General features: G+C 36.0%; 1 protein-coding gene across 15 annotated transcripts in view; it reads left to right on the top strand.

The window, feature by feature from the left end:
* Positions 1-24,363, top strand: part of ERBIN (erbb2 interacting protein) — a 128,139-nt gene that overhangs the window by 49,600 nt on the left and 54,176 nt on the right. For all 15 annotated transcript variants that reach the window (XM_069556282.1, XM_069556279.1, XM_069556276.1 and 12 more), the window contains exons 3-7: positions 2,368-2,565; positions 5,635-5,752; positions 16,214-16,292; positions 18,751-18,840; positions 20,950-21,006. In XM_069556282.1, coding sequence (XP_069412383.1) covers positions 2,377-2,565; positions 5,635-5,752; positions 16,214-16,292; positions 18,751-18,840; positions 20,950-21,006 — 533 coding nt within the window. In that variant the 5' untranslated portion in view covers positions 2,368-2,376. The remainder of the gene's footprint in view (positions 1-2,367; positions 2,566-5,634; positions 5,753-16,213; positions 16,293-18,750; positions 18,841-20,949; positions 21,007-24,363) is intronic.

Here is a 24,363-nt window from a genome sequence, read left to right as displayed (position 1 = left end):
CATAACTTTTCTTCCAAGGAGCAAGCGGCTTTTAATTTCATGGCCGCGGTCACCATCTTCAGTGATTTTGGAGCCCAAGAAAATAAAGTCTGTCACTGTTTCCATTGTTTCCCCATCTGTTTGCCATGAAATGATGGGATAGGATGCCATGATCTTAGTTTTTTGAATGTTGAGTTTTAAGTCAGCTTTTTTACTCTCCTCTTTCACTTTCATCAAGAGGCTCCTCAGTTCCTCTTGGCTTTCTGCCATAAGGGAGGTGTCATTCTGAAGTGGTCCTTTTAGAAGCATATAAATGGTTACTTTGAACTGTGGTGTTGGAGAAGACTCTTGAGAGTCCTTTGGACAGCACAGAAATCAAACCAGTCAATCCTAAAGGAAATCAACCCTGAATATTCATTGGAGGGACTAATGGTGAAACTGAAGCTTCAGTACTTTGGCCACCTGATGTGAAGAGCCAACTCATTAGAAAAGATCCTGATGCTGGGAAAGATTGATGGAGGAGAAAATGACAGAGGATGAGATGGTTGGATGGCATCACCGACTCAATGGACATGAGTTTGAGTAAGCTCCAAGAGGTGGTGATGGACAGGGAGGCCTGGTGTACTGCAGTCCACGGGATTGAAAAGATTCAGACACAACTGAGTGACTGAACAAACAACAACAACAAATGGTTACTTTTATGATCATTTTGTGAAGTACAAAGTGCTGGAGTTTATTTTTAAATTCACTATAAATTTGAGTGTGAAGTGAAGTGGGCCTTAAAAAGCATTACTACGAATAAAGATAATGGAGGTGATGGAATTCCAGCTGAGTTATTTCAGATCCTAAAAGAAGATGATGTTAAAGTGCTGCATTCAATATGTCAGCAAATTTGGAAAACTCAGCAGTGGCCACCAGACTGGAAAATGTGTTCTCATTCCAGTCCCAAACAACATTCAAATTACAGTGTAATTGTGCTCATTTCACATGCTAGGAAGATTATGCTCAAAAGTCCTCCAAGCTAGGCCTCAGCAGCAGTATGTGAACTAAGAGCTTCCAGATGTACAAGCTGGATTTAGAAAAGGCAGAGGAACCAGCGATCAAATTGTCAACATTTGTTGGATCATAGAGAAAGCAAGGGAATTCCAGAAAAACATCTATTTCTGCTTTATTGACTATGCTAAAGCCTTTGACTGTGAATCACAACAAACTGTGGAAAATTCTTAGAGATGAAAATACCAGACTACTTTACCTGCCTCCTGAGAAACCGATCAAGAACCAATAGCTAGAACTGGACATGGAACAACAGACTGGTTCAAAATTGGGAAAGTAATCAGACAAGACTGTATATTGTTACCCTGCTTATTTAACTTTTCTGCAGAGTACATCATGCAAAATGCTGGGCTGGATGAATATCAAGCTAGAATCAAGCTAGAATATCAAGCTAGATTGCCAGGAGAAATATCAACAACTTCAGATATGCAGATAATACCAGCATAATGGCAGAGAGTGACGAGAAACTAAAGAGCCTGTTGATGAATGTGAGAGAGGAGAGTGAAAAAGCTGGCTTAAAACTTCAACATTAAAAAAGCTAAGATCATGGTATCCAGTCCCATCACTTCATGACAAATAGAAGGGGGAAGTGTGGAAGCAGTGACAGACATTTTTTTTTCCTTGAGTTCCAGATTGACTGTGGACAGTGACTGTAGCCATGAAAAAGACACTTGCTCCTTGGAAGGAAAGCTGTGACCAACCTAGACAGCATATTAAAAAGCAGAGACATCACTTTGCCAACAAAGGCATGGATAGTCAAAGCTGTGGTTTTTCCAGTGGTCATGTGAGAGTTGGACCATAAAGAAATCTGAGCACTGAAGAATTGATGCTTTTGAAGTGTGATGTTGGAGAAGACTCTTGAGAGTCTCCTGGACTGCAAGTTCAAACTAGTCAATCCTACAGGAAATCAGCCCTGAGTATTCATTGCAAGGACTGATGCTGAAGCTGAAGCTCCAATACTTTGGTCACTTGATGCAAAGAGCCAACTCATTGGGAAAGACCCTGTTGCTGGGCAGAAGGAGAAGGGGGCAGCAGAGGATGAGATGTGCGGATAGCATCACTGACTCAATGGACATGAATGAATCTGAGTGAACTCCAGGAGATGGTGAGGGACAGGCGAGCCTGGCATCCTGTAGTCCATGGGATCACAAAAGAGTCAGATAGGACTTAGTGACTGAACAACAACAACAAATATATGAAATTTGATAGGAAAGCAGTGTAAATGCATTCTGTTGAGTGTGCTTACAGAAGGGAATATTTATCTGTGATGTTTAGTTTGTTTTGAACAATTGTTATAATGCTTTTACTAAACTTATTTTTGTTTGCATATTTCAGTGTCTAAAAATGACTACAAAACGAAGTTTATTTGTGCGGTTGGTACCATGTCGTTGTCTTCGAGGAGAAGAGGAGACTGTCACTACTCTTGATTATTCTCATTGCAGTTTGGAACAGGTTCCCAAAGAGATTTTCACTTTTGAGAAAACTTTGGAGGAGCTCTACTTAGATGCTAATCAGATTGAAGAGCTTCCAAAAGTATGTTAATCTGGTCTTTCAATAATTGCCTTTGGTTATTTTTATGCCTAGAAATATGATATTCCCAATGTTGCCATAATGCTGATACATATTATTGCCCCCGTCTTGGTTTAATTTCATCTTTAGGATATGTAACAGAATTCAAATTTTTTAAATTGAATTTTTAACCTTTATCTTTTCAAGTTAATTGCTTATTTATGCAAATAATTTAAAAATTTATATTTAATTCCTGTCTTATTAGAGCCACTAAGGTAGATAGTGAAGTGAAAGTCACTCAGTCATGTCCAACTCTTTGTGACCTCATGGACTATATAATACAGTCCATGAAATTCTCAAGGCCAGAGTATTGGAGTGGGTAGCAGTTCCCTTCTCCAGGGGATCTTCCTGACCCAGGAATCAAACTGGAGTTTCCTGCATTGCAGGTGGATTCTTTACCAGCTGAGCTACCAGGGAAGCCCAAGGTAGATAATAAGACACTACAGTTTCTGCAGCCAACAGATTTACCTAGACAAAGAATTGAAATTAATGTTTTTCTAGTTTCCATGAGACCTTGATCTACATTATAGTAATTGAAGATAAATTGTCCTTTTAGTTATCATGTCAGAATTTTGTTTTTTTAACAGCTTTGCAGAGGTGCTATTCTGTTTTCCCCATTTCAGTTTTGTTTGGAAAGGCTTTGGAAGACTTAATATTTCTGAAATGTAGGAACAACTAGCAGGAGAAAGTTGGTTTGTTGACATGACACATCCTCTCCCATTAACAACTTGCTTGCTAAAATGTTTTAGTTGTTACTTCTCTTTTTTCCTTAAATTCTAACCCGGCTTCATCCCCTACTCAGTTTCTTATTTTTGCAGAGAAAGTTGCAATAGTTTTACCACCCAAACAACAGTGTTTTTTAAGCTGTGGGTGTAGACTCATTAGTGACTCATAAAAATCAATTCAATATATGGGGCATTTCCAAAAAATAAACTCTTTATTTGGGCTGGTGGATTTAGAAGACAAAAAATACAAGACATCCAATTAAATTGCAAATTTCAAATAAATAGTAATTTTTTAGTATAAGTGTGTTTCATGCAGTGTATAGGACATCTCTCTCACTAAAAAATTATTGTTTGTCTGAACTTCAAGTTTTACCAGGCATCCTGTATTTTATTTGGTAACCCTAACTATCATAGAGTAAAAAATAGAGTGTTGCATGTATCTATTGTAACATAAAATATTTGTTTTAGATTTATGTGTGTGTTTATATACATCCTGGATGGCAGCATTGATTTGAAAGAGTTGCTGTTTGGGTGGCTAGTATAGTAGTAAAATCATTCTGAAAGCCAGCACCATCTGAGATTGCCTTATAAAGAAATCTTTATATAGCTGTGGATAAAATATTAGAAGTTGTGAGTTGCATGTTCATGAATTTCCGCCCTAGGTTGTGATAGGGTACTTTGTGATTGACTGTTTCCTTGCATGTTGTTTTTCAGCGGAGAATTTATCTTCCTTAGCTAGGTCTCCTAGAGAAAATGGAAGACCAAAATTGGTCCCATCTTCTAATTACCACCAGTGAGGTCTCATTCTGGGGACTGTGTTGAAAAGAGAGAGGGATGCTGTGATAGTGCAAATACCTGAATCACTTACCATGCCTAGCAATTTTCCATTTTTGGGAGAATGCTCTCCTTAAATAGCATTTATCCCGTGCCATCCTGCAGACAGCTTTGGTTTTTCCCAAAGACTTTACTTTTCAGAGCAATTCTAGATTCACAGCGAAACTAAGAGGCGAGTATAGAGTTTCCCAAGGCCACATAGTGGTCAGATGGTAACGGATCTGTCTGCAGTGTAGGAGACCCAGGTTCAATCCGTGGGTCATCGGGAATATCCCCTGGAGAAGGGAATGGCAACCCACTAGTATTCTTGCCTGGAGAATTCCATGGACAGAGGAGCCTGGCCAGCTACAGTCCGTAGGGTCACAAAGAGTTAGACGTGACCTGGTGACTAACACATGCACATAGGTTTACCAAATATGTAACCTGTCCCCACACATGCATGGCTTCCACCGTTACCAACATCCCCGCTTTGGTACCAGAGTGGTTAAACCACCACAGTAGTTAGAACTGATGAACCTGTGTTGAAAAATCATAATCACCCAAGTCCATAGTTTACGTTATGGTTTGCTCTTGGTGTTGTGCATTCTGTGGATAGCATAATGCATATAATGACATGTATTAATTGTTCTGCAATCAAGCATAGTATTTTCAGTACCCTAAAAATGCTCTGTACTCTGCAGAGGTTTTTTTTTGTTTGTTTGTTTGGTATGAAGCTTAGAAGTCGCCCACGTACTTACTGCCTTTGGTTAAATATATTTAAGTCACATTTTCATTATTGTGACTTTAGCATAAAAGTATGTTTGCTCCCGTATTTTATTTTTCTCTCAAATCAGGGTTCTATATTTTAATTCATTTAAAACCAATTTTACATATTTGAATTTATATAAATATAACTGATAAACTTACATTTTGGAATAAGGATGCTTGAAACATAAAATCCAAAGTGAAAGTGAAAGGGTTAGTTGCTCAGTTGTGTCCGACTCTTTGCTATCCTGTGGACCATAGCCCCCCAGGCTTCTCTGTCCATGCAGTTCTCCAGTCAAGAATACTGGAGTGGGTACCATTGCCTTCTCCAGGGGATCTTCCTGACCCAGGGATTGAACCTGGGACTCCTGAATTGTAAGCAGATTCTTTGCCATCTGAGCTCTTGGGGAAGCCCTTTTAGTTTACTGTATTTAGTAGCCACTTATTTCTTATGACTCTAACAGAAAATACACCATATGCTAGATTTTGTTAAATGCATTTTGCCCAGGGTAGGAGTGTGAGGATATAAATCATTCTGAATAGTCCAATCGTATTCAGCATAAAATTGTAATAGCATAAAATAATAAGAGGTCTTCTCTGGTATGTGTGTAGGTATAATTCATTCAGTTTTAATGACATTGATAATATTTGTCTTTCTAAAGGTTAATAAATGAAATATTTAAGGAAACTGAAGGAATAATCAAAATCCTTCTCTACCTTGTTTCAACAGCAACTTTTTAACTGTCAGTCTCTACACAAACTGAGTTTGCCAGATAATGATTTAACAGCATTACCAGCATCTATTGCAAATCTCATTAATCTCAGGGAACTGGATGTCAGCAAGAATGGTAAGATTCTTTCTTTCTGACTTTTTGTGCTTGGGGAACATGTTAAATAAATAAAATTTCTTTTGTATTTTACCAGATAAAAAAGAATTTTAAAAGTTAGATTGCAGTCTGTTACATTAGGTTTTTTATATATATGTATAAATTTATGAGAATTTAAAGCAAAGTGAAGAATAAGTGTAAAAAAATTTAATAGCTTTAATTGAAATGCTGTGGATATGTGCATGCACATATGTGTCCTTAAATCTGCTTTTTTCATATATATATTTACTGCCATGTTTGTGATGATGAGAAATTAGTAACAACTAGCTGTAATGTCTGTTGTTGATAACACATTTTGAATCATCTGTAAGCATGGACTGTAATGTAGCTCCTAATGATATTGACGTAAAATATTTACAGTGTAAAGTTTTAAAAAAAGTCGTGCTACATTAATGAATTGAACATCAGCAAGTACTTATTGAGAGACCACTCTGTGCCAAATACTTTATTAGGAGCTTGGATTACAAATTAATGATGAAAAGTAAAAGGACATAGTCACTGTTCTCTTGGGATACAATGTCTTGGTTTTGTGTGCTTAGTTTGATAAACATTAAAGTGTGGAAGAGATGTTCCAAATTGTTAATTCCTTACCTTGAAGTGAGAGAGAAGTAACACTTAAAAATTTTAGAGTGAGCATATTATAATATATTGGAATAATAGAATAAGCATTTCCCAAGACCAAGGAAATCCTTATACATAACCACAATATCATTATCACTCAAGAAATTTGACACCGTATTTTCCCCTGTTGCCTAATAATGGCCTTTTTAGCTATTTGCCCAACCTACACCAAGTTAAAGATCACATAGCTTTCAGTTGTGTCTCTTTGATCTTTTAAAACTAGCTTGTCCATCTTTTTGTGACATTGTTTCTGTGGAGTTCAGATCAGCTGATATTTAGTTGTTAAGAGTTTTCTTCTCGTGATTTTATTTTAGGTTAGTTAATTTCCTCAGCTTCTTCAAGGGCAGTTTGAAATTTGTTTCCATTCCTCATGCTTAATAGAGTGGCAAGTATTGTGTAAATTCCAAAGAAAATGAACTTGATGATTACCATTGTAGCTGTACATTCACTGACAGTTAAGTAGCATTGTAGAACTTTGGAATTGTGACATTAGAAGTCATTAAGTGTAACCTTCCACTCTGAAGGGTTATGGCTTCTACTTTTTGGTGTTACTGATAAAATTACACACACCTGGGAAAGGCTAGTAACCAGTGTTATTAGTCTTCATAGTATGAAACTTTTCCTTGGCTCAATAATGTACATGCTTTATTCTCCTCCTGAAAATGCAGTAATTCCAGACTTATACTTCTCTAAACTTGAGAATTGTGCAGTTATGCCCTACAACATCATTCAATCAGTATCTTAGACTTTCATGCAAAGAATAACATGTTTGAGTTATGACAACCCCTTGGACTGTAGTGTTTCTCTCTTTTTTTCATTCTAGCTTCAGCAGTTCTTTGTGGATTAATGAAAACCTGCTTTATACAGTTCTGTCAGCTTGTGACTGTTTTTTGAAGAGTTAGAGAGAATTTCTATGTGACCAAAAGATTTAGGATACTTAAGTATTCTGCTCTGAAAAAGAATGGCATTAGTTATTGTTATCAATAAAACCTTACAATTTATTTCATTAAAAATTAAGTTGATTTTGTCTATTCTTTTCTTCTCTTTCTACGTGATCTCATCTATTTTTTAAATGGCAGAATCAGTCCCTTGCCTTTTATTTGTTTTCTTCTCTTCTTAGTCTTAAACTGATGTCTAAATGCAACTGCGTTTCATTGATGATGAACAAAGTAAGTGAGGAGAGACAGGAAACTATGATTATGTCAGAGCCATTCCTTGACTGACAAAAATTCTAGTACTTCTAATTCCTAATCTAATAGTCATCATTATAACTGATGTAATTAACCCATTTTGCCTTTATAGAGTTGAGAGTATTTTAATTAACTTGTGTAACCCTCAAGTATATGCTTATACGAGTCTACATTACTATTACTTTTTGGCCGTGTCTCATGACTTGTGGGATATCAGTTTCCTGACCACGGACTGAACCCAGGCCACGGCCGTGAAAGCCCAGAATCCTAACCACTAGGCCACCAGAGAACTCCAAGTCTACATTATTGAAAACGGAATACATTATGCATATTACAGGGTGATGTGGTTGATTATGAGAATTTTGAGTTTCATTAGTTGTACATTTAAGTTAACAGCTTGCTTAAAAGAAAGGATAGCACGCTAAATGAAAGCAGTGTTTATCAAATTTTGGAATTAATTACATTTAGTATAAAGATGGTCATTATGTTAGAGATGGATGAGTTTCATCTTTTATTCTGAATGAGAAAATTGAATTACCCCTAAATATACCCCTACATATTTTCTCTATTACAACATCTCATCGTGTTAAATGTTGCATAAGATGCTTTAATCTTGTATCCAAGTTCTAGTATTCTTATCCTTTTAGGTATTTTTATCAGTTCAATCTAATGATATTCTATCTTAATATAGCAGATATTTTTTTCATGTTCACTATCTATATGACCCCTGCTTGGAAGGAGGCAGGAAACATTGTGGCATACTTTATTAGTGTTTCAGCAAGCTGTATTTATTTAAAAGCACTTGTTTTAGGATTCTTTACTTTCATATTTTCTTAGTTTCTGATATTCTGATATTTCTTCCAGTGTTTCTCACTGGCAAGTAATATGGCTTAGTGATTAAAACATTTGTTTAGAAAGAGAAAAATTGAATTGTATTTTGATCATTACTTCTTTGTTTATTTGCCATGTTGCTATATTTGGAAATTAATCTCATTCTCACTTAGACTATACATAATTTCATCAATATTACCACTTCCTATTCTGCCTCATGAGACTGCTAACCACATTGTGGACCAGTGTGTATACAGGAAGTATATAAATTTAAGATGCTGATATTTGTCTTCATTTTGTAAGGAATTCACTTTTTATCATTTGATGATAAAACTAAAGTCTTAATTTATGAGTGTTAATTTGTTCTTTTTCTTGTCTAAAGTTTTGGTTTATTGTTAGCTTTTTAAAGAAAGGGAAATCTCACCAGGCTGCTATGCCAAGTCACTGTAAATAGCGACTGGTGTTAGAGAAATTAACATTTAACAGCCATTGTGTTCAAGTGGCTTTTTTTTTTTTTCGCTGCACTCTGTAGTATGTGGGATCTTAGTTCCCTAATCGGGGATTGAACCCCCGCATCTCCTTCATTGCAAGATGAATTCTTAGCTGCTAGACTGCCAGAGAAGTCCTGGCCTGTTTTCTTGAGCAGACTATTACGGATGATGATTAAGATTATTTGCAAAAGCGGTTGATAGAGAAAGCTGGTGGAGAGAGAAAAGAAATGAAGACTATCTAGCTGTCAGTTCTCTCTATATAAGCACACTGAATAAAAACTAGGAATTTTAATGCAGAGAAACCAGAAAGAGTAGCTCAGATCTTTCTGTCTGATATGGGAATGCTGGAGAGGTTAATTATGCCTTTTTAAAAACTGAGTTAAAACATTCAGAAAGAATAGGTTGAAAGTTTATGAATCAAAACAGGAAGCAGTTCCTTGAATCTGAGAAAATCTGATGATTGGGGACAGAATACTGGAAAAGACACATCACTTTTAAGTTCACAGAAGTTATATTGATTACAAGGGATTATCAATTACTGGGGAAGTCACTTATTTTTCTCTGTTTTAAAATTTCTAGAGTTGTTGATTTGCTTAATAGTTACTGTTGCTTAAATTCAGCTGTTTTAATAAATCAGCTTATTTAAGATAACGAAAGAAGAAAAATCATGTGTTAAACTGACATGGAACTTAAAAAATATAGTCTGGTGATTGCTGGTCACTGCTAAGTGTGTTGTTAATGTGGACCAGAAGTGGGGTCTGCAGTCACTGTGCCTTACCATAGGCCTTAGCACTCACTGTGTTATACCTGAGGCTAACCATACGTCTGTTATACCCTAGCCACTGTGATCATTTAAGTTTGCAATTTCTGGTTCAGACTCTTGACTGGAAATCAGTGTTACATTCTATACTATTTGTTACTATAGCCTTTAAAATACAGAAACAGTAAAGAACCACTATTAACTTACATTGTACATTTGGGTCATTGGAGGGATGGATATTGATGCCCTCTGAACAAAGATCCTCAGGATTACCTGTGATTGAGCCTTGGGGATGGAAGGGGAGTCGCAGTGGGTGCTAAAAGACTTTATTACAGGATTTGGGCTTGTACTTGATGATTGGAAGAGAATTTAAGAATATGAGTGTTTGCTATGGATGGAATGCTGTCAAGAAGTATAATTCTGTGATTGAGAGTATTAATAAATGTTATCTATAGGAAGGCAGATTAGAGCAAAGCTAAAGCTATAAGCACTAAAGCAGCAGCAGTCACACATTAGAAGAAGGGATGGCTTGGACAAGATTCACATTTTGTCTTTGTTAAGTCGTGATTATAAATACGCTTTGGTCTTGATCTCTTGTGGTTAAAGAATGGCCTCCTTTAATATTGGTATTATGTGAAATTGCTTAGTTCAACAGGGAAATACCAAGGTCTCCCTTTGATTGCATCTTGTTCATAGAAAGACCAAGGACTAACTGATAGTACCAGGCTAGTTCTTAGATTAGATTTCAGGAGGTATTTTCTCTTTCTCAGCAGTAAAAAGAGAACTCTTCTGTAGAACCAAAATAGATTAATCTGAGCAGGATAGCCATGTTTAATAGTATATTCATTTTATTAAATTTTCACAACAGAGACAAGTTTTTATGACAAGAGTATATGACAAAGAAACAATACCGTTGAAGTCAAGTAAGAATGAAAACGGAACAGGTAGTTGAAATTGCTAAAGAATTAAGTAATTCATGATAAAATTCAGGTTATGCATACTTTATGTATGAGGATGAAAGAGCCATCTTTGGAGACAAGCTAACACAAGCATTGAGCTTAGGCCTCATTGAGAAAGTGAGAACAAGGATTTGGTGGAAGTGAGGAAGTTAGTGATGCAGGTATCTAAGGTAAGAATGTACCAGAAAGAAGAAACAGCCAGTGTACAGTTTGTAAGGTGAGAGTGTGCATGGCATGTATGAGAAACAGAAGACTATAGTAGCTAAACATAGTGAGCAAGGTGGGAGTGATAGGAATAGAGGTCAGAAAGGTAGGGATTTGGAGCAAAAAGACAATGTAGAGCCTTATAGGCATTTGTATGTACTTTGACATTTACTCCCATTCAAGTGGAATCACTTGGAAGGGTTTGAGTCAGGTCATTCAGAGCATGATCTGACTTGCATTTTATTTTTATTTTTTTATGTTTTTAAAAATTTAATTTTAATTGGAGGCTAATTACTTTACAATGTTGTAGTGGTTTTTGCCATACATTGACATGAATCAGCCATGGATTTACATGTGTTCCCCATCCTGAACCCCTCTCCCACCTCCCTCCCCATCCCATCCCTCTGGGTCATCCCAGTGCACCAACCCTGAGTACCCTGTCACATGCATCGAACCTGGACTGGTGATTCGTTTCACATATGATAATATACATGTTTCAGTGCTATTCTCTCAGGTCATCCCACCCTCACCTTCTCCCACAGAGTCCAAAAGACTGTTCGATACTTCTGTGTCTCTTTTGCTGTCTCGCATATAGGGTTATCGTTACCATCTTTCTAAATTCCATACATATGTGTTAGTATACTGTATTGGTGTTTTTCTTTCTGGCCTACTTCACTCTGTATAATAGGCTCCAGTTTCATCCACCTCATTAGAACTGATTCAAATATATTCTTTTTAATGGCTGAGTAATACTCCATAGTGTATATATACCACAGCTTTCTTATCCATTCATCTGCTGATGGACATCTGGGTTGCTTCCATGTCCTGGCTATTATAAACAGAGCTGTGATGAGCATTGGGGAACATCTGTCTCTTTCAGTTCTAGTTTCCTCAGTGTGTATGCCCAGCAGTGGGATTGCTGGGTCATAAGGCAGTTCTATTTCCAGTTTTGTAAGGAATCTCCACACTGTTCTCCATAGTGGCTGTACTAGTTTGCATTCCTACCAACAGTGTAAGAGGGTTCCCTTTTCTCCACACCCTCTCCAGCATTTATTGCTTGTAGACTTTTGGTTCGCAGCCATTCTGACTGGCATGAGATGGTACCTCATTGTGGTTTTGATTTGCATGTCTCTGATAATGAGTGATGTTTTGCATCTTTTCATGTGTTTGTTAGCCATCTGTATGTCTTCTATGGAGAAATATCTGTTTAGTTCTTTGACCCACTTTTTGATTGGGTTTTTTATTTTTCTGGAATTGAGCTGCAGGAGTTGCTTGTATATTTTTGAGATTAGTTGTTTGTCAGTTGCTTCATTTGCTATTATTTCTCCCATTCTGAAGGCTGTCTTTTCACTTTGTTTATAGTTTCCTTCGTTGTTCAAAAGTTTGTAAGTTTAATTAGGTCCCATTTGTTTATTTTTGCATTTATTTCCATTACTCTGGGAGGTGGGCCATAGAGGATCCTGCTGTGATTTATGTTGGAGAGTGTTTTGCCTATGTTTTCCTCTAGGAGTTTTATAGTTCTGGTCTTACATTTAGATCTTTAATCCATTTTGAGTTTATTTTGTGTATGGTGTTAGAGAATGTTCTAATTTCATTATTTTACATGTAGCTGTACAGTTTTCCCAGTGCTGTTTATTGAAGAGACTGTCTTCTCGATTGTTTATTCTTGCCTCTTTTGTTGTAGATGAATTGATCATAGGTATGTGGGTTTATTTCTGAACTTTCTATACTGTTCCATTGATCTGTATTTCTGTTTTTGTGCCAGTACCATACTGTTTTTATCAGTGTAGCTGTGTAGTATAGTCTGAAGTCAGGGCGATTGATACTAGTTAGGAGCATGAGATTAAGAAATGTAATCTGTGTGGTAGTGCTAGTGGGAAAGAAGCTGCCTGCCCTTTGAGGAGACATAAGAGATGAGGGTTCAGTGCCTGCGTTAGTAAGGTCCCCCGGGGCAAGGCATGGCAGCATTCTCCAGGATTCTTGCCTGGAGAAGCCCATGGACACAGGAGCCTGGCAGGCTGTAGTGGATAGGGTTGCACAGAGTCGGACATGACTGAAGTGGCTTAGCATGGCACACGTGTGTATAAAACAGGTAAGCATCAAGGATATATTTTATATTACAGGGAACTATAGCCTTTATCTTGTAATAACTTTTAATGGAGTATAATCTGTAAAAAATACTGAATCACTATTCTGTACACCTAAGATGTAATACAGTAAATCAGCTACACTTAAGTTTAAATACATCAATAAATGTGAAAATGTGTTCATTTCTAGGAAATAGCTCAGTTGGCAAAGAATCTGCCTGCAATGCAGGAGACCCTGATTCGATTCCTGGGTCAGCAGATCCACTGGAGAAGGGATAGACTACCCATTCCAGTATTCTTGGGCTTCCCTTGTGGCTCAGCTGGTAAAGAATCCACCTGCAATGCAGGAGACCTGGGGTCAATCCTTGGGTTGGGAAGATCCCTTGGAGAAGGGAAAAGCTACCCACTCCAGTATTTTTGGCCTGGAGAATTCCATGGACTGCACAGTCCATGGGGTTGCAAAGAGTCGAACATGACTCAGTGACTTTCATTTTCTAGGAAATATCAGGAAAATATCTAGTTTTAGTTAATATCTCATTTATATCTATGAGGTTCAACCCTCTCAGAAAGTGTTTATTGAGAAAAAGTAAAGATACCATCAAATGTTGACAAGATATAAATAGGTATTGTAGTATAAAAATTGGTATTGCCACCCTAGTAAAGAATTTGGAAGCTATTGAGTGACACTGATAACTGTGTACCATGTCCTATTCCATTAGTGCACAAGAGAGGCAAAGATTCTCCTCTCAGAGAACAAATACTTCTAAAGATAAATACGTTAATCTGCTTGACATTGTCCCAGATATCGCTGGGTTTCTTTACTTTTTGCCCTCTGTGTTTCAGAATGGCTAGTTTCTGTTGCTGTGTCTTCTGTCTCATTGACATTTTCTCCTGCAGTGACTAATCTTTAAATCCTATCCTGTGGTTTTTTCCATTTAGATGTATTGTTTTTATCATTTGTAAAGTTTCCATTTCTTACATTTAACCTTTTCCTCCCCATCATTTTGTTGATTTTTTCCCTTTAAGTACCATTGCTGTTTTAAAGTCCTTTTTTAAAAATCTTGTTATCTAAGTAGAGAATAATACAGTAAACCTGATGTGCCTGTCAACCAGAACTGTAACATACCAATCAGTATGTTACAGGTACACCTCATACTTTGCCAAACAATCTCTCTCATACATAAATATTTCAAGATGAAGCCACTCTACTATTACCACAATTTGTAGAAAAACAGCTAACAGTAATTCCTTAATATCATTAGATATCCATCAGTGTTAACATTTTCTGATTTGAACCGTTACATGAACTCTGTAAATTCTAGCAAAAGTTCTTTAAACTGAATCATCTTGAAACTTTTAGGGAAAATTGACTTTTAATAACAACAATGATAAAAAACCTTTCCTTAAGGAACCATTGAGCCCAGATTTTTGAAGTTGTTATTGAGATGATTGTAGAGTTACATGCATTTTTAAGAAACAGTACAAATTGGTACTCTTGTACTTAGCACCTACTTTCCCCCATTGATAATAATTGCAATTATTACAGAACAGCAGTGATGTTGACTGATAGTGATACGGTCTCCCAGTCTTGCTTGGCTTTTTTCTGTTTATGTGCCTGCAGGTGTGTGTGTAGTAGTAGGTTTAGATGTTTACCATAGGCAGTTCTCTTTGGTCTCCTCTGTCTGGGTGGTTATTCAGTTTTTCCTTAGCTTTTTTAACCTGGATGGTTTTGATGATTACTGGCCAGTTTTGTAGGACTTCTCTTCATTTGGACTTGTCTGATACCTGCTTGCGGTTAAATCGGGTTGGTGTGTGGGGAAGGACTGTGACAGTGGGTGTTGCACCCCTTCTCAATGCGTCTGAAGATGAATTGCACTGTGATCGTACTGGTAGCTGCTAGCCTTTAAATGGTTAAGTGGTTGGTGTCTGTGAGAGTTCTTTACTCTTTCCCCTCTTAAAAATTAGTATGTGTTTTGGGGGAGAAGCTTTGAAACTATATTGATATACTGTTTTTCTTCATTCTGTTACCCACTAATTTTAGCATCCATTGCTAAGTTTTGACTGATCAGTTATTGCTGTAGTATTTGCCAGTTGATGATTTTGTATCATTTCATTTTTCATCATCTGAAATTCTGTGGTTGGCTCTGTAATAAACTTGCTTAGAATCATACGTTCATGAAGTTGACAGAGCCTTAAGTGATCCTCTAGTGTCAGCCCTTTTGAATAGTCATGTTGTGTTAGTGAAGGAATGAGTTTTCTATTAATAGAATTTTGGGAACATTTTTTTAAGTTATTAATTTGCATTCCTCTAATCTGGATTACAACAGTACTACTTAAATTTGGTCTGTGGATTGTTGCTAACTCAACTATTGTTGCTATATTTTCGCTGAGATAAGTTGAGGTAAGATTAAGTGCCTAGAAACTTCTGCCATAATTTCACTTGTCACGTTTTTGTTGTATTTTGCAGAAGTATTGGTGTATAACTGCCTCAGGCATGTCCATTGGCATATCTGATGCATATTCTCTGTCAATACCTCTTCTATCTTCAGCTTTGCTTTCAGCTTTGTTACCCTAGGTGTATTAGAGGCCAGCTCAATCTGGAACCCAGGATTTAAAAAGTAATGCCTCTTTTATATTCTACTATATAAAAATTAGATAAATAATAAGGACCATAAGGACCTCCTATATAGCACAAGGAACTCTTCTTAATACTCTGTAATGACCTATATAGGAAAAGAGTCTTTAAAAAAATGAATATATGTGTATGTTTAACTGATTTACTTTTACTGTACAGCAGAAAGTAACACAACATTATAAATCAACTATACTCCAATGAAAAATTTTTTAAAGTAGTGCGTCTTTTTATGTGAAAACACAGAAAGAATGCTGGTTATTCTGAATTTTGGGTCCCTAACACCACACAGAAAAGGCACTGATTTTCTGATGAACAGCGAGAAGGAAAGGAGGGTAAAACTAAACAAGATAGTTTGTCGTTGTTTAGTTTCTTAGTCATGTCTGATAATTAGCAGTAGTCATAAAGAGGCAGAAGAGAAGAGAGAAATTTTTTTTTTGAGATTTAAAGTTTTTAATTTAATAATTAGAAATTTTTGTGGAGGTGATTCTGTTTGATTGACATTGGTGGTGTCAGTTTATCAAGATTCTACTCCGTTGATAAATTTTGAATCTGTGAAGTGTATGTTAATTATTAATATTGTTATGATTTTCTCCTTTGTAATAGATTCTTTACACTTAATGATTAATTATTTGTTCATTTTCTAGGAATACAAGAGTTTCCAGAAAATATAAAAAATTGTAAAGTTTTGACAGTTGTGGAGGCCAGTGTAAATCCTATTTCCAAGTAAGTTCTTCTCTGTTGAATTATAATATGTCAATAAAGCAACTATAATAAAGTAGAATACTACTTTCTACATTTTAATCAGCAGTTAATATCAATCTTAAATCTATACAAAATTTTAGTTTTACATTGAAAAGGAACCTTTTTAATGCTCTTTCCAACCCCGTATATTAGAAAGGTAAATTTGACATCCATACAGATAATACAAGTGGTGTTCTCCAAGTCCCATGGTTAGTAATTGTCAAAAATGAGACTAGGATCTAGGCCTCCTTAGCTCAGTGTTACTTGTACAATATAAGAATGTCTTCACTTGCACATCCAATGTGTGGCACACTCAAACTTTTGAAAATAAGAGAAACTGAAAAGTCAAAAAGCTAAAAACAAAAAAAGGAAAAAGCTAGGTGATTGGTTGTATTATATACCAAAGGTCACATATATTCTTTTGTGATCATAATGGTTTGAAGCAGAATGCTTTCCTATAACAGAAGTGTTAAATTTTGAAAAAACAGAATGACAAAGCAAAAGATGAATATTGTAAAGCATAGCTTAGTATAGCTAAAATGAAAGTTGAAACCGGCTTTCACATATTACAGTAAATCCCCTACATATGAACGAGTTGCGTTCCTGAGAGTACATTCATAAGGCTGCTGCTGCTGCTGCTAAGTCGCTTCAGTCGTGTCCGATTCTGTGAGACCCCATAGATGGCAGCCCGCTAGGCTCCTCTGTCCCTGGGATTAGCTACTCAATTAACACAATCGACTATACAGTACTATACTGTAGTAGGTTTATAATACTTTCCACACAAATAATACATAAAAAACAAATAAAATATAAAGATAACATTTTTAATCTTACAGTACAGTACCTAGAAAAATACAGTACTACCAGCTACATCAGTGCTGCTTATATGCTTGCTTCTGCACATCCTGGGCTTGAAATAAAGATACCATGCTACTTCTGTACTGTATAGAATACTCTTCAGTAAAGTACACAGAAGCACAACCGGTTGTAGAGGATGCATGCTTATGACAGTGTATTCCAGACACGTGAACTCTTATGTTTGAACCTGCAGATGCATGTTCGCATCTTTGAAAGCTCACAACTTCAAGGTTTGTATGTAAGGGACTTACTGTACAAATTTAACAGGTTTTTCCAAACATAGACAAACATGTAAAGGCAAACACGTAAAGATGATGTTTTACGTTTACCTGAAAATACTATTCTAGCATCGGGTTCTAGATCTGTAATTTATTAGCCAGAGGAAATAAAAGCAAAGTTATTTATAGGTTCTTATATGACCCTAAATGTCATTCAGCTTTTAATATTAGTTCTCATTTGGTCATTATAAAATTATATGATCTTTATTTGATTATTTAGGAACCAAATATTGAAATGGAAAATAATTGAAACCAATAATTCTCAAATGGGGATAGTTTTGCTGTTGACAGTCATTTGGTAAATTCTGAAGACATTTTTTGGTTTACACAACTTGTGGTGGCCAGTGCTAGCTAGCTTCAAGTGATTTAGAGGTTTACACGACTTACGGTGGTGGGAAGTGCTAGCTTCAAGTGATTTAGAGGCTAAGATGCTAATGCAGAAGATAGCCTCCTGGCAACACAAAATTATCCAGCCCTAAAAGTCAGCTGGCTCACCAGGCAGCTCAGTGGTAAAGAATTCACCTGCCAGTGCGGGAGTTGCTGGTTCAATCCCTGGGTCCTGAAGATTCCCTGGAGAAGGAAATGGCCACTCCTTCCAGTTTTCTTGCCTGGGAAAATCCCATGGACAGAGGAGCCTGGCAGGGTGCAGTGCATGGGATCACAAGAATTGAACACGAGTTAGCAACTAAGTAACAACAACAAAAGTCAATACTGTCAAAGTTTAGAATTTTTATTTAATCCTTTCAATTTATGTTAGATAAGGTAAGTTTCAAGAGTGCCTGCTGATGTCATGAAAGTGAAGTTGCTCAGTCGTGTCCGACTCTTTGCGACCCCATGGAATGTACCCTACCAGGCTCCTCTGTCCATGGGATTTTCCAGGCAATAGTATTGGAGTGGATTGCCATTTCCTTCTCCAGGGGGATCTTCCCGACCCAGGGATTGAACCCATGTCTCCCGCATTGTAGACAGACGCTTTACTGTCTGAGCCACCAGGGAAAGGTGCTGATGTCATAGTCATGTCCTAAATACATTTCTCTGTGTTGAGGTTCATTCATAGTTGACTGTTATGTGCAGATTTTATCTTATTGAGACAAATACTGCTTTACTTCCTTTTTTCAAAATGATGAAGATACAAACATTGAAGCTGTAAGTTATTATAAAAGGTAAATCTCAATATGAGGATCACTCATAAAAGAGATAGCTGTTATCTGTTAAGAACATGTGTTGGTTAGACTGTTTCTTAGATTTTAATAGACTAAAATTCTGCATATGAATTAAATTTAAACCCTGTTTATTTTATATAGGCTTCCTGATGGATTTTCTCAGCTGTTAAACTTAACCCAGTTATATCTGAATGATGCTTTCCTTGAGTTCTTGCCAGCTAATTTTGGCAGGTAAGTTATAGTTTCTTCTAAAACCTTCTCTTGTTAGCTCTTAGCAAAACTTTTGCAAAGTTTACCAGACTACAGGCTGCTTTAGCAATACTGTTAATTACAGTTTCGTGAGCTCTTTTGTAATTATTTCTAAGCATTGTAATTTTTATAGTTTCTTCAGCACTTGTTATTTTGACTTGGAATTTATTTTCCCAAATAAAAATAAGCAGTGAAAATTTTAAAGAAAAAAAGTAATTTAAGACTTGGTTTTAAAGTACGTAAAAATAAGGAGTTTAACTTGGGATAATTTTTGTATATTTTTGATGGAATGCTTTATTCTCAGCACTTACATATTGTTTAAATGATCTAATTACTGGTTTATCTGTCTTCTTCACTGGAATTGAAGTTCTAGAGAAAAGAAAAATGTGTTTCTGGGATCCAGCCCGTTGCTCCCTCCTTAAATTTGTGCTTCTTGTTGTATTATATATAGTCCCTGAGTAATTTTTCTAATGAAAAGATGAATCAGTAAATGAACAGTAGGTATTAAATTATTATTGTGTTCAAATTAATTACTAGAGAAAGTGCTATCCAAGTATGTGTTAATAGGGCAATGTTCTTGTTTTTTTTCTTAAAGAGAGATATATCATATGGTCTCACTTAAATGTAAATTCTAAAATAACCACCAAAACCCCAACCTCATAGATAGACAGAGAAAAGATTGGTGTTTGCTAGAAGTGGAGTGGTGGGTAGAGATGGGAAGAATGAGTGAAGGTAGTCAAATGATACAAACCTCCAGTTTATAAAATAAATCATGGGGATGTAATGTCATGGTGACTATAGTTAACCATACTATATTATGTATTTGAAAGTTTCTTCAGAGAATAGATCTTAAAAGTCATCTCAAGAAGAAACTTTGTTTTTTATATTTAAGTATAGTGACAGATGTTAACTAGACTTGTTTTGGTAACCATTTCACAATGTAGTTGACCCTGGAACAATGCAGGGGGTTAGGGGTGCTGATCCTCCCAACACAGTAGAACTCTGCATGTAATTCACAGTTGGCCCTCCATATCTATAGTTCCTTAGTATCCAGGGTTCCAAATCCATTAGATTCAACCAACCACAGACTGTGTGGTACCACAGTATTTACTATTGGGGAAAAAAATCTGTATATGAGTGGATTCACACAATCAAAACCCATGTTTTTCAAGGGTTAACCGAGGGTTAACTTTAGCTCAAGTGGTTACTCCATCTTCTGATGCCCATGTTCAACGATGTATATGCAGATATCAAATAATTATGTTGTACACCTGAAACTAACAAAGTGTTGTTTGTTAATTGTACTTCAATAAAGAAAAAAGAATTTGGGACATTGTTGTAGCCCAGTGAACTGTGGGACCCACATTATAATGCTTATATTTTTATTTACATACACATATATGTGGATCCATATACACACATATATATACACATACACACATAGTGTATGTGTGTACATACACACATTTCATGTACTTGTTAGATTTCTGTGTCTGGCATTTGGACCACTTTTTAAATTGAAATGTATTTGGCATGTAACACTCTACAAGTTTAAAGTATACACCCTGCTGACTTGATCTGTTGTATATTGTAATATGGTTGCCACTTGTAGCATTAGCAAGCACTTCAGGACCGGTTCTTCTGCTCATTTATCCTCTAAATTGGAACATGCATCACTGAAGTGCCAGAGGATTTCTCCCTTTCCATGTCCTGTTTTGTTTCTTTATTTTTCTCTCTCAGACCTCAACTCTAGACTTAAATTATTGTTCTCTAATCTACTAATGACTAATAACTGGGGGGAGGATTTCATTAAAATGCACAAAGTTTATTAGGATTGACATTAGGGGACAATTACTTTGTGCTTTGGATATGTTTAGAAATATTTACTGAAGCTTCTCCCCCATTAATTCTGAGGAGCAAAAATAGTCTTTTCTGTCTTTGTATTTTTGTGTAATTTTTAACACTAGATTCTACACATTGTAATTACACAATAAATATTGGTTGCTTTAAAACTTTAGAGAATGACATTAATTCATTAATTAAATTCTTATCTTTGTCATAGATGCTTAATTCATTTTATTTGTTTTGCAGATTAACTAAACTCCAAATATTAGAACTTAGAGAAAACCAGTTGAAAATGTTGCCAAAGTAAGTAAAGGTGTTATCTTTTCCAAAATTTAGTTCAGCATTTTAAATTCTTAGAGAAATATTAATTTTCTATTATCTAAAATATGAGTACAGATTATTTTAAAAGACTGACATTTGTGGTCATTGTATTTTAATTAGTGGAGTTCAGTATACATCTCTTGGACTTCCCTGGTGGCTCAGACAGTAAAGCGTCTGTCTACAATGCGGGAGACCTGGGTTCGAGCCCTGGGTTGGGAAGATCCCCTGGAGAAGGAAATGGCAATCCACTCCAGAACTGTTGCCTGGAAAATCCCAAGGACAGAGGAGCCTGGTACACTACAGTCTTTGGGGTCGCAAAGAGTTGGGCACGACTGAGCGACTTCACTTCACTTCACTTAATACATCTCTTAGTATTTATTAGTGATTTCATAGCTTTCTGAAACTCAGTCTTGTGTGACAAAAGTCAAAATAATAAGTATGTAAAGCTCACCTGTGTCCCAAATAAAGGTCCCCATTTTTGTACTGGAGTTTTTTCTTAGTGCTTCTTAAAGAGATCCATAAAGTCTTCTCTGTGAAGTCTGATTAACTCTAGTTCTCAGAACTTGTATGGTTTTAGTCAGTTTTAAATTAGAAATGGGATGGAAGGCCCCCTACTGGTAAGCTAACATCAGGGGGAGATGACAGTCCAAGAGCAAAAATTAAAATGAAAACGGATCTACAGACTCAAAATGCACTAGTCTACGTCCTTTATTGAAGATATGTCTTAAAACATCCTGATTCACTACTGCATTTTTGTAGTTTAGGCAAGTGGCAAACTACAGACTGGCTAAGTTTGGCCCGGTGCCTAATTTTTTCTAAATAAATTTCCTAAGAAGCGCATTCATTCATTCACTCACATGTTGTTTATAGCTGCTTTTGCTCTACAGTGATAGAGTCAAGTAGTTGTGAAAGAAACTGTGTGCAGAGCTTAAAATATCTGACCCTTACAGAAAACTTCCCAGTCTCCTGTGGCAATTTATTTGTCAAGAGTTGGCTATCTCTTGTTAGAAGCATCTGCCATTTTCCAGGAGTTAGTTGTTCTGTGTACTCAACTTCTGTAGCATCTTGTTTATATCAGTTATGATATTTACCACATTAGTCTAATTTTTAAAATACATTTTACTCTCTCCCTGCCTGGCTAGCATATTTTCATGTGCACGTGTACTTGATCCTCCTTCTTCCCCACTCCAACCCATGAGTATAAATCTCTGAGGGCAAGAAGCGCACATGGTTTTGATTCCCCAAAGACTGGAATGATTACTGTGTATATTGTTGGTTGTTAGTATAAATTAAAATGAGAATTATCTGTGTTAAAATTCAAAAAGGTTTGACTTTTTGGAGATTTGGTATTGGCATTGATGAATCCTTAGCTCAGAACTTGACTGTTAAGAGATTTGAATAATCTGGGTATAAATTGTTTACTGAAATAGCTAAGCTTACCGTTAATATGGTATCTCTGATATCATAGGTAATTCACTTATTTTGTCTCCTTATATTTTAATTTTAACCTCAGATTGGACTCTCATGTATTTGCAAATGTAACTCTTTATTGCTTTTTTAAAGACATGGTTACAATATTTGAGGCCTCACAAATTAAAAAGAGGCCATGGTTTTATGTGTCAGGAAAGTCTAGTGCTTTCAGGTTATGTGAGTAGATCTTTTTATGATCAAAGATTCAAACAGTGAAAAAGCTATTTTAAATAAATAGTTCAGTGAAATTTAATACCATGTTAATCCTGGAGGGCCCAGTACCAAAAAACCAAATGATGTTTATTTCCCCTCTGAGACAGGAGAAGAGAAGGTAAAAATGAGTTAAATACGAAGAAAGTTTAGAGATAAGCAGAAGGAAGTTTGAGGGATGATTGCTTTTACTTTCTCCTTGAAGTAGGAAGCTGGATCTTAAATGAAGTAGGACCAAATATGCCCATGTTAGCTACAGCAAGTTGAGATGGAGACACTTTTAAAATTTTACAATGTATTTCCTCTTTTTATTACATATCTCTGTCATTTGTTTTCCTAAATCAGTTTTAAAACTTAGATTTTTAAGGATATTGTTTGTAATTGAGTTTTCCAGTGTAAAGGTTTTTATATCCTTAAAAAAAAAATTTTACCCTTGTTGATATAAAGTGAATTGCTACATGTGAATTTTCTGTGTTACCATTGTAACAGTATTGAATTAAGAAAAATAAGACCATCTTTTCTTTTTCCAGTCTTACTCCCTCTGCACAGCTCTCTTCACCTTTCTCACATATCAACCTAGTGTAGTATTATGGACATAGAAATTAGTATCTAATCTTTTCTTGAGAAAGATCCTGGAAACACCTTTTCACTTTGTAATAAAGCAAATTGGAACTGAATTACAGGTTTTCTGGACAAAGACAGATATGAGTAAAGTCAAATTTTTATATCTCATAGAACCTGAAAATAGGCACTCAGAATCAAAGTTAAATAAAGCAACTTTGAGAAAAATTGGTACTGGGAGATGAATTAAATTAAAGGAGTGTTGATAAAATGGCATATTTAAAATGAAAGGGTTTGGGAAAATTAGCTTTCTGTAATATTAGGTAAGTAACATAATAACTGGGCTTCCCAGGTGGCGCTAGTGGTAAAGAACCTGCCTGCCATGCAGGTAGACATAAGAGACCCAGGTTTGGTCCCTGGGCCAGGAAGATCCCCTGAAGAAGGAAATGGCAACCCATTGCAATATGCTTGCCTGGAGAATCCCATGGACAGAGGAGCCTGGTGGGCTGCAGTCCATGGGGTCGCACAGAATTGGACACGACTGAAGCAACTTAGCACGCATATGCACAACATAATAAATTACTTTACAATTATTATATGTTTTCTTTTTCACTAAAAAACCAGAGAGATTTAAGCTGATTTTATCTTACTTTCTATTACTAATTTGTTGAATGTTGAGAAGATAGAAATAATATGTGTTCTTTGTCATAATTTAAGGAGTCTGTTGGTTTTTAATGATGTTAATTTTCCAGTTAACACATTGATATATTGATATTATGATGATTGTATTTTGCCATATGCAAAAAAGAGTTAATATAGTTCCTAAAGAGTTTCCTAGTGTGGTCTGTTGGTTAGGATTCAGCACTTTTACTGCTGTGTCCAGGGTTCAGTTTCTAGTTGGGGAATCTCTTGCAGGCCATGTGGGATGGTGTGCCCCCCAATTTTTTTTAAATTTAATGTAGTTCCTATCTGGTTACCTGGTAGCAATCTATTAAATAATAGGTTTTTCTAAAAATAATAATTTTAGAGTATAAATATATTTGAATTAACAGTTCAGTTTAAGAAGTGCCTTATTTATTGAAGGAATATAAAATACAA

The sequence above is a fragment of the Ovis canadensis genome, chromosome 16 (genome assembly GCF_042477335.2).
Source record: "Ovis canadensis isolate MfBH-ARS-UI-01 breed Bighorn chromosome 16, ARS-UI_OviCan_v2, whole genome shotgun sequence".
Lineage (NCBI taxonomy): Eukaryota > Metazoa > Chordata > Mammalia > Artiodactyla > Bovidae > Ovis > Ovis canadensis.
The sequence above is the reverse complement of the archived record's forward strand: the minus strand, read 5'-3'. Positions and strand labels throughout refer to the sequence as shown.